General features: G+C 35.5%; 1 protein-coding gene across 2 annotated transcripts in view; it reads left to right on the top strand.

Moving 5' to 3' along the window:
* MED13L (mediator complex subunit 13L) overlaps window positions 1-17,542 on the top strand; it is a 291,359-nt gene that overhangs the window by 25,032 nt on the left and 248,785 nt on the right. For both annotated transcript variants that reach the window (XM_082699757.1, XM_082699758.1), the window contains exon 2: window positions 9,741-9,978. In XM_082699757.1, coding sequence (XP_082555883.1) covers window positions 9,741-9,978 — 238 coding nt within the window. The remainder of the gene's footprint in view (window positions 1-9,740; window positions 9,979-17,542) is intronic.

Consider the following 17,542-nt stretch of genomic DNA (forward strand, 5'->3'; position numbering starts at 1 on the left):
GCATTCTGGGACTCTAATTACATGCATGTTAGAGTACTTTATAGCGTTCTGCTTTTATATTTATTCTTTCAATTAAAAAAAATTCTCTGTTCTTCAGCTTGTATAATTATACTGTTTGTTGTCAAGTCCCCTAGTTTTCTTTTGGGGGGGGGTTTGTGCTTAATTTACTGTTAAACCTATTCTGTGAATTTTTTATTTCATATTTTGTGTCTGGAAATTTTTATGCTCTTATATTTTTCATTTTTTATTCATGTTTTCCTTTCAACTCTTGACCCATAATTATAATAGCTGTTTTAAAACTGATTTTTTAATTCTGTCATCTCTTCCATTTCTGGGTTTGTTTCTCTTCACTGATTTTTCTCCTGACCATGAGTCTCCTTTTGCTGTATCTTTGAATGTCTGATATCCTTTTATTGGATGCTAGATATTGTGATTATTATATTGTTGAGAGTCTGGATTTTATTTCTTTCCTGTAAAGTTGAATTTTGTTTTGGCTGGCAGTTAACTTGTAGATGAGATGATGATTGTGGTGATGATCATTATTTTTGAGACTCAATTATTTGGGTGGTTTAGAGCAGTCTTTATTTAACATAGGCCTAGTTTCTTACTTTTGAGGCATGGCCTTTTTGTGGTCTCTGTTTAATGTCCATGATATTTAACAGTGTATTTTCACCCTGACTCTTCAGAATTAGACTGTCTTCTAGCTCTGTGTGAGCTTTTGGAGTGATGACTCTCTAGTAATTCTTTGCCTGGCCTCTTGGAATTTTTCTTTTTGAACTGTAGCTTAGTGTATGCAGGAACATTTTCTCAAGAACCCCTATCAGATCTCTGGAGCTCTTTTTCTGTAGAGCTTTCTGGTGATCTGTTCTCATAAATTCCAGCTGCCTCAGCCTTTGCAGGGCCTGCTTCATTTGTTTTCCTTCACTCAGAGATCCTGGCTTTGTGCAGCCTTTGTTCAGTGTTTGAACAGTTTCATGTTTTTTGTCTAGTTGTTTTTGGTAAAAGTTATGGTGCTTCTTATGTTTTAAAAGTCATATTTGCCTGTGTATGTTATCGTAGTTCAGGGGTCAGCAGACCTTTTTTTCTTTTTAAAGGATTAGAGTTGTTATTTCAGGCTTGTGGGTCATACAGTCTCAGTTGCAACTATTCAGCTCTATAGTTGTAGTGTGGAGGGAACAAGAGACAGTATGTAAATAAATGGGTAAAATTGTGTATGGATAAAACTTCATAAAAATAATTGGCCAACCCATGGGGTATAGTTTGTCAGCCTCTTGAACTAGTTAGTTGACTGAGATACAAATGATACTAGAGGCTTAAAATCTCATGATTGGAAGAAAAGAACCTTTGAGATTCATATTTCAGGTTTGAAAGGAATCTTATAAATTCAGATTGTCCAGCCAATCCTTTGATGTTTGAAGCCATATGCTGTTTTTTTTTTTTTAAAGATTTTATTTATTTGACACAGAGAGAGAGATCACAAGTAAGCAGAGAGGGAGGGGGAAGCAGGCTTCTTGCTGAGCAGAAAGCCTGATGTGGGGCTCGATCCCAGGACCCTGAGATCATGACCTAAGCCAAAGGCAGAGGCTTAATCCACTGAGCCACCCAGGCGCCCCTGAAGCCACATCCAGTATTAACAACTTCTCCTTAACACCTTGTATCTGTGCTTCTCAGGGATCTCAGCCAGGGATTCTTTCTTGAGAAAACTCTCACTATTGTTGTTTTAATCATCAGTTCTCTGCTATTACTTGGTCTGTCATGAGCAAATCTAATTCATCTTCCACATATGAGTCGTATAAATTGAAGACTTTATAGATTTCTTTAGAATGTTAACTCCATATTAAATTCATTCACCTTACTTCAGCTATGCCTTTACTCTTTTTTTTTTTTTTTTTTTGATGTCATGTTTATTTGCTTGGAAGGATTGAACATGAGGCTATATAACCTCTAGCTATATGACCTGTTTAGATTTCCTGACCATCCTAGTCCCTCATTTGTTAATTTGTTCCTGTTTATATTTCTGTCAAAATGTGGAGCTGGGAGCTAAAAGCAGTATTGACTAGTGACTTGCTGTATAAGATCTGTTGTGTAGGATCTAGGTACCATGTTTTTATTAATGGAGATTAAGATGGCAGTAACTTTTTTTGTAGCTATTTCACATTGTTTAATTATATTAAACTTACTGTCAAAATCTTTGGACCTTGGGGCGCCTGGGTGGCTCAGTGGGTTAAGCCACTGCCTTCGGCTCAGGTCATGATCTCAGGGTCCTGGGATTGAGTCCCGCATCGGGCTCTCTGCTCAGCAGGGAGCCTGCTTCCTCCTCTCTCTCTCTCTGCCTGCCTCTCTGCCTACTTGTGATCTCTCTCTGTCAAATAAATAAATAAAATCTAAAAAAAAAAAAAAAATTAAAAAAAAAATCTTTGGACCCCTTTCACTCATACATGTGCTAAACCAGCTCCCTATTTTTTATCTTTATGGTTTTGAATTAATATTGGTAAAGTGAGGGCTGAAAATGAAATCACAATTCAGGAAAAAAGTTATTATGTATCAGCAAAAATATACATATGTTAGAAAGCATCTTTGATATACAACTTCATTGTATAGAGAGTTACATTGTATTTCTCACAATATGGAAATCATATGTTAGATGGGAATCACATGGAGGACCATTGACCTATTGGCCTCAGCTCCTCTGCAGAGGGAATGGGTCCTTGGCAAGCTGCTTAGCTATGGGTAGGAAGAGTTAAGCAGACCTAGGTCGGAGGAGGCATGCAGCTGGAAGTATATCTCTGCTTAATTGAAGTTTTTTGTTTTCATTTTGTTTTGTTTTTGTTTTTGTTTTTGGCGTTGGGGGGGGGGTTGTGCAAAGGGAAAAGGAGAGAGGTGCCTGGGTGACTCAGGCATCTGCATTTGGCCCAGGTCATGATCCCAGGGTCCTGGGGTCAAGCCCTCTATTGGGCTCCCTGCTTAGTGGGAGCCTGCTTTTTCCTCTCTCTTACCCCTCCCCCTGCTTGGGCTCTCCTCTCTCTCTCTCTCTCTCTCTCTGTGAGATAAATAAATAAAATCTTAAAAAAAGAAAAAAAAGGGAGAGGGAGGGAGAGAATCTTAAACAGGCTCCATGCCCAGCATGGAGCTCGAAGTGGGGGCTCAGTTTCACAGCCTTAAGATTATGACCTGAGCTGAAATCAAGAGTCAGATGCTCAACTGAGTCACCCGAGTACCCTTTAATTGAAATTTTTATAGTCTAGCAATGGAGAAAAGAGGCAGAACACAATATTTTAACATATGGTAAATAACCTTTTGACTTTCGCAGCACAATTTAGGGCATACTGAATTATTCTTAAGCTTAGGAATTTGGTAGACTCAGTCTACAAAATGGTATGAGTGAATTCTCAGAATTAGTAACTTCTTGATATAGTAAATAAAATTTGCTGCTACATTTTTGATTAGTTTTTTTCTTTTTTAAAAATTAGAGTTGTATTCATATATAGTTAAAGAATCAAATGGTTCTACAAGGTTTTTATGAATAATGCACATCTGCTCCTGGCCCCTATTTTACCTTTTCCAAGAGACAAACATTTTCATCCCCTTTTGTTGATTATCTGGATTCTTACTTAAATGTTTTTAAATATTAAGCTTGTAGTTTCTTTTAAGGTTTTCAAATTCTGCATCTTTGACTATTGAGGATGAGGATTTAGCTCATTGATTCTACCTCCTACAAAAACTTTTCCCATCCATCCATTTTACTGAAGTAGTTATATGGTTCTTTTGGTTAGCTTATTCAGTGTTAACATTTGTTTGATTATGTTAATGCATGGTTGAGCCATCCAGTATATTCTCATTGCTTTTCCTTTTCTGCGTAATTTTGAAGATAGTAATTACTTTTTTTCTTTTCTGGACTGTAACTTTTTGTGTATTTTAAGTTAATCCTTCCCATTCTTTTTGCCTATCGTCTGAGTCCCCTTTTAAGACTTCTAGATGTATTCTGTTAGTACCATCTTCTTGAGAGATGACCTGTTATAATTTGTATTGGTTGCTCTGTACATTGATACGCAGTTGAAAGCCTGTAACCATCTGATAATCCCTGTTTTTTTTTCTTTTAGGAATTCATTTTGCTCTGTCCCATGTTGGATCTGTTTCCTGAATCTCATGGCTTATATGGTTTATTCCCTCTTTTTAGAGATGGGATACATCTCTAATAGCTTCCTGAGAAATGGTGTTACTTTTTGTTTTTTGTTTCTGTTTTTTTAAGGCCTTGCATCATTTAAAATCTATTTATTCTACTTATATACTTGATATTTTAGATTGGCATAGATATCTAGTTTGGAAATACTTTTCCTTTAGAATTTGGAAGCAATTGCACCACATTGCCTTCTTGCTTCTGGTATTGCTGTTGTGAAGTTAGAAATCTTTCTGATTTCCTGATTCATTGTGATCTCTTTATACAGTATGGAAGCTTTGAGGAACTTGTGTGTGTTGCAAGTTGATATGCCTTCCTTGAGCCTCTTTTAATGTATTGTTCTGGGTAGTCAGAGTCCTTTCAATCTAGAAATTCACATTCTATTTTTCTGGGAAATTTTCTTTAATTATTTTATCAGTCATTTCCTCTTTTTCATTTTCTGTATTTTCTCTTTTGAACGCTCTGTTATTTGGTTTTGAACTTCCTGGGCTGCTCCTCTGATTTTATCTCCCTCACCCTCTCTATTTTTCATTTTTGTATATTTGCTTTACTTTCTGGGAGAAAGTAAATTTCTTAACTTTATCTTCCAGCCCTTTTGTTGAGTTTTATCATTCTGGCATCCTTATTTAAGAATTTCCAAGAGCTCTCTTTTAATTTTTGGTTCTTCTTTTCTGAAATAGTGTGCTGTTCTTTTTAAATGGTTGCACTATTTTATCTGTTTGAGAATATTAATGATGGATTAAGTTTTTTTTTTCTTCTCCCAATGTTGTCTGTTTCCTCTGAATTTTCTGTTTCTATTTATTTTTGTCTCTGTCATTCCTTCATGTTTTTCCTCGACTATTTAGTAGTTCCGGGTTTTCTGTTCATGTTTAGAAATGGTGGACTAAGAAACATCTTGGAAGTTGAGTATGTGAGTGACATTTGTTTACTGTGTACTTCACAGATCTGGGTGGGCTCATTAGTTGGGGAACCTCTGATGTCAGTATTTTGAGTTCTTTTCTCTTGAGTTGGTTAGATTTCCCAAAGAAGACTTTTCCAGATGCCTCTCTCTGGGGGATGAAAGACTGGCTACCAGCTTTCTGGGTGCTTAGAGGGAGATAATGGGAGAGGGTGGTTTTTGACTTCTATTCTGTACATGTTCACCTAATGCACTGTTTTCAGTTTGATTCCCTGCATTCAGGTGTGTCTGTGTCCCCCAGTCAGGATAACCTCTGTTACTGGCCCCAGAGTATACCCTTCCATTTGTTTGATGGGGTAAGAGGGGCAGTGGGTTCTAAGTAGGCTTTCGGCCAGTTTTTTTTATTTTATCTCCTCTCTGCCTTTTAACCCTCCTTCCAGAGATACCTGTATTTTTGATTCCTGAGGCTGAGGGGATTCTGTAAAAATTGTGTTTTATCTGCCCTTTCTCCATAGCTAGGATTCAGTGTTTCAGGTATTAAAAATTTCTTTATCTCTTGAGCATCTATTTCTTAGCTTTCAAAATCTTGTTGCTCTCATCTCCTCTCCTACCTTCCATTGTGATTTTATGATTTAAGGGAAAAGCAAAACAAAAACAAACAAATTCTTTACTGATGTTTTAGAGGGATTTAAGAGAGCAAAAGCAGATGTGTGTGTTTACCCTGGTGTCTTTACCTGGAGCTGATTAGTTATGTTTTAACAGAAGTTTTCTATTATCCCTGACTTTTTTTTCTTTTTGTGACTCAAGTTGAGGGATGATTTAATATGTTTGCTGTATATCTCTGGTCTACCAGAGTAGTAACCCTATCACTGGAGATTGTGAGATGAGGCAGATTGGGAATTTCCTAGTGCGCTCGTGTTAGTCCCTGTTGATCACAGCTACCTTTTCTATACACTGTCCTAGAATCCTGCTCATGATTGATATTAAGGTAATGGTTCTGTAGTTTGAGAAGTCTTTCTTTTACCTGTTTCTTGAAAATTCAAATCTTCTGGCAGCTCCCCTATTTCTACTGATCATTCTAAGGCATATAATTAAGGGTTCAATCTCATTTACAAGTTGCCTTTGTGAGTGGGATGTAATTAGCCTGGGCCAGGAGACTTGAACTCATTTATAGAATCTAGGTCAACCATATCACTTTACAGGTCAGGAAGCTACGGTCCCTGAGATGGAGTAGATTTCCTAATGTCATATAGGTAAATAGTTGAAAAACCAGGACTTGAATCTAGATCTTTTGATCTCCAGCCAGTGTTCTTTCCATGATACTACACCCTAAGTTCATTCATATCAAGGCCTGTAACTTTTACTGTTTGGTAATCACTGAATATAGTTTTAACTCTGAGGGGGAGACACTGCAAGTATATACTGTTCTGTGTGGTCATGTGGGTTCTGATTGCATTGGGTCAGTGCAAATAAATGATTTCCACTGGAGGAATTTATCAGCTCATTTCTTATGTATTGTGCCTAAAGAATAGCACATTAAGAATCAATATAAATTTTCTTTAAATACATTCCTGCTGTTAGAAAGTGCATTTATCCTGATTCTGTTATAATCTATTTAATTCCAACCATTCTGAACTGACTATAGTGGCTTTCTCTTTAGGCCAGGGAAGTCTCTGCCAGTTCAATTTTCTGAGGACCATGACTACCTGTACAGCAGATGCCAGCCATTGATGAGAAAATTTCCTTCTAGCCTTTCTTGCTATTATTAGAATTGTTGTTTTCTTGGTTTGTTATACATATCCTCTAAAAATTAGCTTGTGTAGATTAGTCTTATAGTGGTAACATGTTCACATAATTATCTATGTGAAATTAAAAAAAAGTCTTCTATTCATGGGATAGTGTGTGGGCACTCTTGTACTAGTTTTCTTAATACCTCAGGAAGACTAAAGAAAGATTCATGAACTTTCTTAAATTAGAAAGTATGGCCATGAGCTCTTGCCATTGCTAAATTGAGTAGATGACAGTTTCTTTGTACTATTTTATAATCCTCTAGGACTAATTTTTACCATTAGCCTTATGAAGCAGCATGGTAGAGTGGGAAAGAATTTGTGCTCTAAATTCAGTTATGCTTTAAATCAAGTTATATTTGGGTTCTGCCATTTGCTGCCTGTGTAGTTATGGCAGAATTATTTAACCTGAGTCCTAATTTCTTCAGCTGTCTGTTTGTGAAGATTAGAAATTACATGTGGTGATACTAGTATATTGTTTAATGTTAGAAATTACACAGTAGTGAAGACCCTACTGTGGTGCTTGTTATTAATAAATAGGTGATGACTCTGTGGTGATGGTTGTGGTTATTATTATATATATGTGCATATTGTTTTTGTTCCTTGTATATTTTAATTTCATCCTTTTGATTTTATATTTTAAAAACCATGTACTTTTAAATTTAAATATAATTGTGGATTGTTTGTCTTTGGCAGAGAGAAATACTGTGTTTGGGGATAACTTGTCTCTAGAAATATTTTAAAGGGTTGCTTCCCAATTTTGAAATCATTAGAAAAAGAATTTTAAATCTTGGAGATTTATACTTTTGTCAGAAATTCGTCCATAGAAGTTTGTGTGGAATTGCTTTTCTCTCTTTTTTTTTTTTAGAGATTTTATTTATTTATTTGACAGAGATCACAAGTAGGCAGAGAGGCAGGCAGAGAGAGAGGGGGAAGCAGGTTCCCTGCTGAGCAGAGAGCCCGATGTGGGGGTCGATCCCAGGATCTTGGGATCATGACCTGAGCCGAAGGCAGAGGCTTAACCCACTGACCCACCCAGGCGCCCCATGGAATTGCTTTTTAGCTCTAAATGTGATCATGGTATATGGGGACATGTATTAGTCTAAGTGAATATACATCCATAATAGGGATTTTTTTGGGACAGTATTTCAGTATCATTAAATTGTCTTTGCTCTTACCAAACAATAATTCCAAGTTTAAAGCTAAGTCTTTAACATTAACTTTATGCTTAGTTATCTCTGTCAGGCTTAAATAGTGGTCCATTTTTAGATTTTCCAGTGAAGACTGGTATAATGATATTTAATTTTAGCTTTAAGGTAAAAGAACTAAATTGTTTTAAAATAATTGGACATTCTCCAGTTTTTCCAGCTGAATTAGTTATGAACTGATTAAGTTTGTAGGCTTGTTGTTACGTCACTTGCATCTGTGTTCTGTCACTTGCTAGAACAACTCCATAAAAAATACGGAGCAGGTGGCCATGGCTTCCCTTTATCACTGAGACCAGAGAAGCACCAATAGGAAGTTAGTGCAAGTGCTAGGATTAGGAAACCATTCTTTTGAATCAAAGCCAAATATTTTGTTTGCTGGACCACGTGGAGTGTTATAGGTGAAAGTATTCTAGTGAGTAAATTGCCATTCATAGATTTCTTGGGGGACTGTCTCACCTAATATTTAAATCTCTGATAGATCTTAATTTTCTAAACTTTTACATATGGTTATCACAAAAATCACAGTAGTGATTTATATTTATTGGTATCTTTTCTCTCTCCTCCCTTCAGCCCCCCCCGCCCCCGTCTATGAACACACAACACTAGTTTAGGTGAATATAAGAAAAGTTAGTCTCCTACTTAACTTTTTTGATTTCAGCTGCCCCCTTTTAGTCTTTTTATTTAGTTTGCTTCTTTGACATTTGACATTTATTTAAAAATTGAAGTTAAGCTTTCTGTTTAAAACACACACACACACACAGCTTTCATTTGAAGAAATAAAGGAACTTGTCTGAGAAAAATGCAAAAAGGATATGAAAAAAGAGAAATTGTACTATCATTACTAGTAATGATAGCTATATCATTTATACTTTTTGCCTGGGTGGCTCAGTGGGTTAAGCCTCTGCCTTCGGCTCAGGTCATGATCTCAGGGTCCTGGGATGGAGCCCCGCATCGGGCTCTCAGCTCAGCAAGGAGCCTGCTTCCCCCCCTCTCTCTGCCTGCGTCTCTGCTTACTTGTGATCTCTGTTCGTCAAATAAATAAATAAAATCTTAAAAAAAAAAAAAAAAACAAAACAAATGTAGGTGATGGAATAAAGATCCAGGTTCTGCTCTCAGCTGGTTTTGTGTCGGTGTTTTAAAATGTGTTTAGAAAACAAAAGACAGGGGCGCCTGGGTGGCTCAGTGGGTTAAGCCACTGCCTTCGGCTCAGGTCATGATCTCAGGGTCCTGGGATCGAGTCCCGCATCGGGCTCTCTGCTCAGCGGGGAGCCTGCTTCCCTCTCTCTCTCTCTGCCTGCCTCTCTGTCTACTGTGATCTCTCTCTGTCAAATAAATAAATAAAATCTTAAAAAAAAAAAAAAGAAAACAAAAGACAAAACTACAGTAGGGAATTGTTCTTAGAAGCAAAGTTTCTTTCTGTCATCTGTTTGTTGTAATTTGGTATTTAATATAAAGAGCTGTGTAGAAATCTTGATATGAAGAAGTGATTTTTTTTCTCCCTTTTAAAATCAAGGAGGACTGACGAAATTATTCAGTGAGAGAAATTTTATCTGAAGTAATATAAATAGTTATTTTAGCAAATTTGCTTGTCTGAATGGGAGCTTGTTCTTAGTATTCTGTGATTTAGAAGAAATACCAAAACCCTTGTAATTTTCTTGTTTTTTTTCCAGGCTGAACTCACGGGAATCAAATGGCGTAGGTACAATTTTGGAGGGCACGGGGACTGTGGACCCATAATTTCAGCCCCAGCCCAAGATGATCCAATCCTGTTAAGTTTCATCCGTTGTCTGCAAGCCAACTTGCTGTGTGTATGGCGTCGTGATGTCAAACCAGATTGCAAAGAATTATGGATATTCTGGTGGGGAGACGAACCCAACCTAGTAGGTGTAATACATCATGAGCTGCAGGGTAAGCTTTTTGTTTTTTTCTTAAAAACTGTTATCATCATATATATTTTTTAATAGTAGTAAATTTCAAAAAAAATTTATTAAGACTTGCTGAGAAAAATCCAATTGTTTAATGTGTGTGTCTCTCAAAAGGAAGGTCTTCACTCTTACCCCTCTTCTTTCTGTGCCCTCCCTTCCCCCCCAGATCTCTTGTTCTTTCCCAGTCATGCTAGGAACCAGAACCTGTGAACCACTGTTTCTAAAGGAAATATTGTGTCTTCTAGATGTTTTGGGGGTGGAATCAAGGCAAGATTCGCTGTTTTAAAGTGATAGTGAATTGTGAGTAATTAGCAAGTCAGTGAAATGAACAGAATTGTTTTTTCTTGGATTGTGGCTGTTGTGGTTCATTACCAGCTGAACTTTGATGGAAGATTATAAAGTGATAATAGAAAGTTAGTACAAGCCTTACTGGACAAAATTAGGAGATGACATTGGATAGTATTCTGAAGAAAGATTAATATAAAGAATCTGGTATAATTTTGATATGGCAAGTTTTCCTTTGTTTTGTTTCTGCATTTTATATAATTAGGTGATTTCAGAAACTACTTGGTCCAGTGTTGCCTAATTTTTAACCTCAGATTACATCTGATATCTGGAAACTTTGAATTAATATAAGAGTTTCATTATTCTAAGTTACTTTTTGTATTTACCACAGATTTATAACCATTGGAAACGTTATTAATATTCTTGAATGCTCAAAATTTTTTACTTCTTTACCTAAATGTTTCCATCTAGCATGCTAAAGAACTTTTCTAAATCAAGATTAATTACAATCCTTAGGGTAGTACATTAATCTTCCTGACCTAAGTCTCCTAGAGCCAACTTTTATTATGTCCAAACTACTCTGTATTTTGTTAGTGGTGATTGGAAAAGTTCAGATAGCATTTGAAATGTTTTGTTAGTTGATATATTTAGTATTTTTTTTTTTTTTCAAGGAAGGAGTAAAACTAACTTTATATTTGAGGGCCTATTCTAAGGTGTTTGAATTTGCCTAAAGGATTTCCTGCCAACTTTTGCTTGATATATTCCTAGCTTTCCTTTGCAGCTGTTTTAAAAAAATCTGTGATATCCCGGGCCACAACAGCCAGAGGGCAGTAAACCTCAGTGGACTAATTAGCTGTTTACCTTATAGTCCATTTGTCTATTCAACACAAACCTTTCTTTCCTTACTTTGTAGAATATTTGGTTTATAAATATAAGAACCCTGTCTGGGTGAGATTGCTTACTTAGCTGGTTAATCAGCAGACTATCAGAATATCAAAGCATATTTCATGTAGTTAGCAGGGAACTAAGGTAAAATTAGCTTAACTGCATCTGGATTCCATTTATCAGGGTTTTTATAATAAGATACCCCTAGAAGATAATTATAACATCTATGTTTGTCCATTTAAGTATCAAGACATATATTTTTGTTCTAAAATTTTTTTCGCAAGTAGTAGAGGAATAGAGTATTTTTGTTTGTTCATCCTTTATTTCTCATTATTCTGATTCTTAATCTCCTTCCATTTCTCTACTCCATATTGATACCATATGTTTTAACTTTTTGGTCTGGTCTTTATTTGTTAGCAGCACAAATTATCACTTTATAATAATGATGAAGCCAAACCCAAAGTACCTGATGTATAAAGTTATTTGTCCATACCAACAAAGCACATAATCAGTGTTCTTAGAATTAAGTTACTGTGTTATTTCTCATGGACTTTGTTACCGAGTTAACAAAAAGATGAAGGCTATTTAAAATTTTTATAGTTGCTTTATTTATTTTTTTATAGTTGCTTTATATTTCATTGATGTATTAAGTATTTTTTTGGTAAAGAATAAGGAAAGATCGACTTTTTTGAACTGTTTTTTACAAAACACAGAAATACTACATTTTAATTAGAAAATTAGGAAAACACAACTGTCAAGTGAAGAGAACAAAAATTCTGATGTCTAAAACAGTTTTTAAAGAAAAAAAGATTTTATTTATTTGACAGACCGAGATCACAAGTAGTAGGCAGAGAGGCAGACAGAGAGAGGAGGAAGCAGGTTTCCGGGGAGCAGAGAGCCCGATGTGGGACTTGATCCCAGAATTGTGGGATCATGACCTGAGCCGAAGGCAGAGGCTTTAACCCACTGAGCCACCCTGGTGCTCCTAAAACAGTTTTAATATTTGGTATTTTTATGTATAAATGGAATTGATATTATACTGTTTTGTAACTCCATTTTTTTCATCTGACAATATATTGAGAATGATTTCTCAGGAGAATGATTATTTTTTATTTTTATTGAGTCTGAAAGCAGTGTATGCTGTTCTCTTGTGTGCCACCAGGAAAGTAATCCAATGATGGAACAGTCATAACTTTGTTAAGTATGTCTGTTCTCTTTGATATGTTGAATTGGGGAAAGTTACTGGATTAAAGTAAAGCCTGTGAAGTGTCCAGTCCATACGTAAAAGTGGTTGGAAAAGGTAATTTTATATGGTTCAACCTAATATTAGAAAGTATTTGAAATTAATTAGAAAAGTGAATGGCATAAGGATAACTTTGTATGACAGGTAGAGTGATCATGAGAAAAAGATACAAAGAAATATTTTAATTGGTAGTCATAGTAAGTGAGGATATTTTGAAATCTGGTTTGATCTTTAATATATGTAAGAGTGATTTCATTTTAGGTAAAATAAATTTTAACAGAACCCTGTAAACATTAAGCGTGATGGTACCATTACTGTAACATTTTCTTTTTATAGGGACATTTTACTATTTCTTAAAATCCTTGGTAGTTCCCTTGTCTTTACAATGTACCCTAAATGGGATACTACTAAGAAGCCTCACTATAATACAACACCAAAGCAACCATCTTTGATTTAATGTGTAAAGTATTGTCATAGAAAGAGAACAATTCTACAGGATAGACACACAGTTTAGTTTCAAGGTACTAGATTTTTTTTTTTTTTTGTTAATTGCTTGAAGTATCTATGAAATAGTCAGAGGGAGCACTTAAATACCTTTATAGTCTGTCCCTGTCACTTAGTTAAACACCTTTGGGCCCATGTCTGGAGAATTGCTATTTATCTTGCCTAGTATTTTGCTATTTATCTGGCATAGTAGTTCAGAGCATGGGGTGGGTTGGAGTCCCTGCTCAGTTGCTTGCTGGCTGTGTATCGTTGATTAAGTAACTTATCCTTGCCTCACTTTCCTCACTGTAAATTGGGTTATAAGGGTAAGAAAAGTTAAAAGTTCTTAGAATAACACAGAAAACAGTTCATCTAATTGTGACTGTTGCTGTTGCTACTACATTGACAACTCATTCAACAAAATTAAAACACCTTGACAGTTTTTAAATGATCTGTAGAACATTCAGTGCTTGCTAAAGTTCCTCAAATACTAACTTTTGGGGCCACCTGGATGGCTCAGTCGGTTAAGCATCCTCCTTCGGCTTAGGTCATGATCCCAGGGTTCCAGGATTGAGGCCCACATCAGTCTCCCTGCTTGGTGGGGTGCTTTCTTCTCTCACTCCTTCTCCCTCTGCCGTTCCCTCTGCTTATGCTTGCTCTGTCTCTGTCAAATAAATAAATAAAAATCTTACAGTAAAAATACTAACTTTTAAAGTATTACACTTTTGGGTTGGAGTGATCAGATTTTTGAGTTTGAGTTTATAATTTGGGTAAAGTAAGAGAATAATAAAATGTCAGAGCAGCAAAGATATCCCTCCCTATACATATGACAATTGTGTAGACTTCTGCTATACATAGTTTCATGATAAACCTTAGATGGCATTATGAGGAGATCAGAACTTTAAAATGTGTCTGTTGGATCTCTGTAAGGTAGGTTTGTAACTTTGCTGGCTTCTCCACATAATGGTGTTGAAGCAGGGCACTGGCTGAACACAAACATGTGCCTGTCCTTCCTTGTGTCCATCCATGAATACCTATATCTGTGGGTCCAGTTACAGTGTTTGAATATAATTGCTACCCTTGAAATGTTGAGAGTCTAAAAGGGGTGTAAGACAAGCACAAGACAATATGTACAGTGCAGAGAGACACTGAAAGTCTGTGGGAGAGAAATGTACTAGATTGACTGCTTTCCCTATGGGCAGACATTCCGTTTTAGGACCAACGCACAAATGTTTTATAAACTTACAGTAGGAACACTGACAGCCCTAGTGCCAAGGGTTGATAACCTTCTTGGTTTCTGGTCTGTTTGTTCAACTTCTAATGTTAGGCAAGAGCTGTGATCAGTCCTGGGTATGTAAAATGACTCCTTGTACTTGAGGAGCTCACAGTCTTATGGGGTGGGGGGAGCTAAATGAATCCATAATTATGCTACAATGAAGTAAGCTGTAACTGGTTAGGTTATAGGATTTTGCACAAGCATCAGATTCAGTCTTGGGAAACAGGATAGGGAGATGATGGGAAGCCCAGAGGCTTGAGGTGCATTTTATTGGATATGTAGGAGCTACCTAGGTTGTGATGGAACTTGTTCTTGTTAGAGGAAGTAGCCTGTACAAAGGTCCTGCTGGCAGTGAACAAATGGTGTGAAGAGCAGGTTTGTTTGGAGCTTAGGCTATTAGTGAAATAGTGAGGAGAGACTGAAAGACCGTGAAGGTGGGCCATAATGAGTGCACTGAAGTAAGGATGAGGAATTTGCACTGAATTTGATAGATTTTGAGGAATTGTTACAGGTTTCTGATCAGGAAAGTTTCAGACATGATTAGGAAGATAATATACAAGATGAGTATGAGCAGGAAGGCAATAATATTGTAATAAATTATTTTGAATTGAGCTATGAACTTAAACATTTCCTCAGTTTAAGGTACAGATTTTTTTAAGTTAAAAAATACCAATGATTACATACTGAACTTTTTATTAATAGTCTTTGCCAATTTTATTTCATTATACCTTTGTTCGTTTTGCTTAACTAAATTCTTTTGCATTTTTTCAGTTTGAATTTTAGTGATTGATATAATACACCAAACTGACTTTTCCAATTCCACCAAACGAAATTATTTTATGAACACAATCTTCTGGTCATTTGATTGGTTATTAGTAAGTGGTGGGAAAGATAAGGTATCTTAAAACCCCAAAATGGTACAGTGGGCAAATACAGGCTTCTAGGAACTAAAGATGTCTTGACCCAAAGCATTAAGAGTCCCTGGTCCAGAAAGACAAGTATTATATATGGCCTAGTATGTGCTTAGTAATGCTTGTTGAATGAGTGAATGAATGAAGCCCATCTTACATATTTCTAACATAGCACAGTATTGTACTCTCAGAAGGTTAACTTAAAATAAATATGCTTAAAATGTTTAATAATTTGATATTGTGAGGAGATTGAAACCTAATTAAAAATAAGGTATAAAATATCCATTTTATTTTGTCTATGTTCTATAAAGAAACCAAGCTATAGATGTGCAGTCTATAATTTTAAAATTTATCTGTGCTATCTCTTTTCCTTTTAATTATTACAGGTAGACAGACAGATGTAAATTAGAATAGGGATACATCTGTCTACCTCTAAAAAATGCCCCATCGTGTTGGAAGCCTTGGGAATTGGCTCCACCGTCAGTGTAGAGGCAGAGTGGCCATTATTACCTTTTGTTGCATTTATAGTCATGAGTATTGGTTTTTTATTTTTCAGAGTGCTGCCACCTATGCCAGGAGGTATGGGCAATTGCAAAAAAGCATTAGACATTAGAGAACTAGGAAAGAGAGATCTTGTTTTCTAGTAGTGACGGGTGTAAGATAATTTAAGACATGCTAATACTGTTGCATATACCACCGAACTGATTGCAAGCCTCTGGAAAGAGAAGTGCACATTTTGTAAGGATGGAGGAAGTCTGAGGGAAGAGAATGGAGAGCCAGTTTGCTAGTACTGTAATGTGTATATATAGATTATAATGTATATAATCTGAAATGATAGGATTGATATAACCTTTGTTTAGCTATCTCCAAGACAGAACCTAGTTCCCTCCTCAGCTTTTTTTGGGAAAAATATTGATGGGTATACACACACATAACTTTTTTTCTGGCTAAACCATTTTATAGGTAATTTCTAGACTTCATGAATCTTCACCCCTAAATACTTGATCATGTAACTTCTGTGAGAATGTAGGACATTTTCAATGATACTGATGTAATTTGTTCTCCTATCAAATTTTTCATATTCTGAATTTGTCTGTTTCCTCATGATAAGATTCAGGTTAAACATTTTTGACAAGAATATTGAGTAGGTGATGAGTATTTCTGTGCCATCCCATCAAAGGCACATGTCAATTTGTCTCAATATTGATCTTGCTAACGCTGATTACTTAGTGTCCACAGATTTTAAAGATACCCTTTTCTTTCTGTAATTTTTAGGTAAATCAGGGGTGAATAGTCTTTTCCCTAGCCCAGTTTTCACTCTGGCTTGAGGAGAAACCTGACTTTGAGCTATTAGAAACAACAGAGATCAAATGAAGACTACATTCCCAAGTAACAGGAAAGGTAGGGGAACAGAGGAGAGGAGAAAGAAGAAAAACATGGGATATCTAACCAAGGCAGATTATGACAGTAAAGTGAAGCTCTGTAAAGTGTTGATGTTGACTTTTCTAAAATCATAGTTAAGTATATAGGAATATACTATTATATCTATGGTCTGTGAATTTTCAGTTGAATTTTGGTTTATGGTTATCTTTGACAAAATGAAATCATTTCAGTCAACACTGTGAATGGCTTTATTCTCAATTGAAAACAATTATTTTTGGTGAAAGTAGTGATCCTTTTACATATAAAAATCACAGGGTGTGAAGTTATCTGTAGGCAGAATGTTCAGTTTCAGAATTTCTTCTTCTAAAGAGATTATCTGATCCCTGACTCTTTTCTTCTGGTTTTATATATATATTTTTCCCATTATTGGTGGTCAGTTTATGATTCACTGAAATTAATCTCTGATTAAATTAGAAAAGAATTCTTTTGGGGATTTATTGTTTGGATTTATTTATTTTTCAAGTATAAGATTCTGGTGAATTTTTCTGCAGCATTCTAGGTTTGTAGTATTTTACCTATCACCATTTATATGGAGATTTTATTACATGGCATTAATTCTTGAGATTAACAATGCATTGCTGAAAAGTAAATTTTACTCTAATTTTCATATTTGTTGTTATTATGTATATAGTAATAGAAGAATACATTTGTATTTTGTGAGAATAAGCACTTTTACTTAGTGGAAAATGATAGCTATTTCTAAATAGTTTATGAACTAAGTATTCCTAGTTCTCACTGGATCTAAATTATTCAACTCTTGATAAAAAATTTCTGACTTTTAAAATAATTACACTGTGTTTTGTTTTCTTATGTGTAGTTTTAAAAGAATTCCTTTTCTAAAGCATAAAATAGTAATAGTTTTCATTGATGATTATCCAAATGATTCCAGTGTGTATTTAACTGAAATAATAGATCTAACAGAAAGTCCTAAGTTTCTCATAAAAGAGAAAATGGAAAACTTATTAATACTTTTGTAAACAACACATGTATATTGTAAAGTTATAGTACGATTAAGAATTCT

This window comes from Mustela nivalis (genome assembly GCF_964662115.1).
Source record: "Mustela nivalis genome assembly, chromosome: 14".
In the NCBI taxonomy this organism is placed as follows: Eukaryota; Metazoa; Chordata; class Mammalia; order Carnivora; family Mustelidae; genus Mustela; species Mustela nivalis.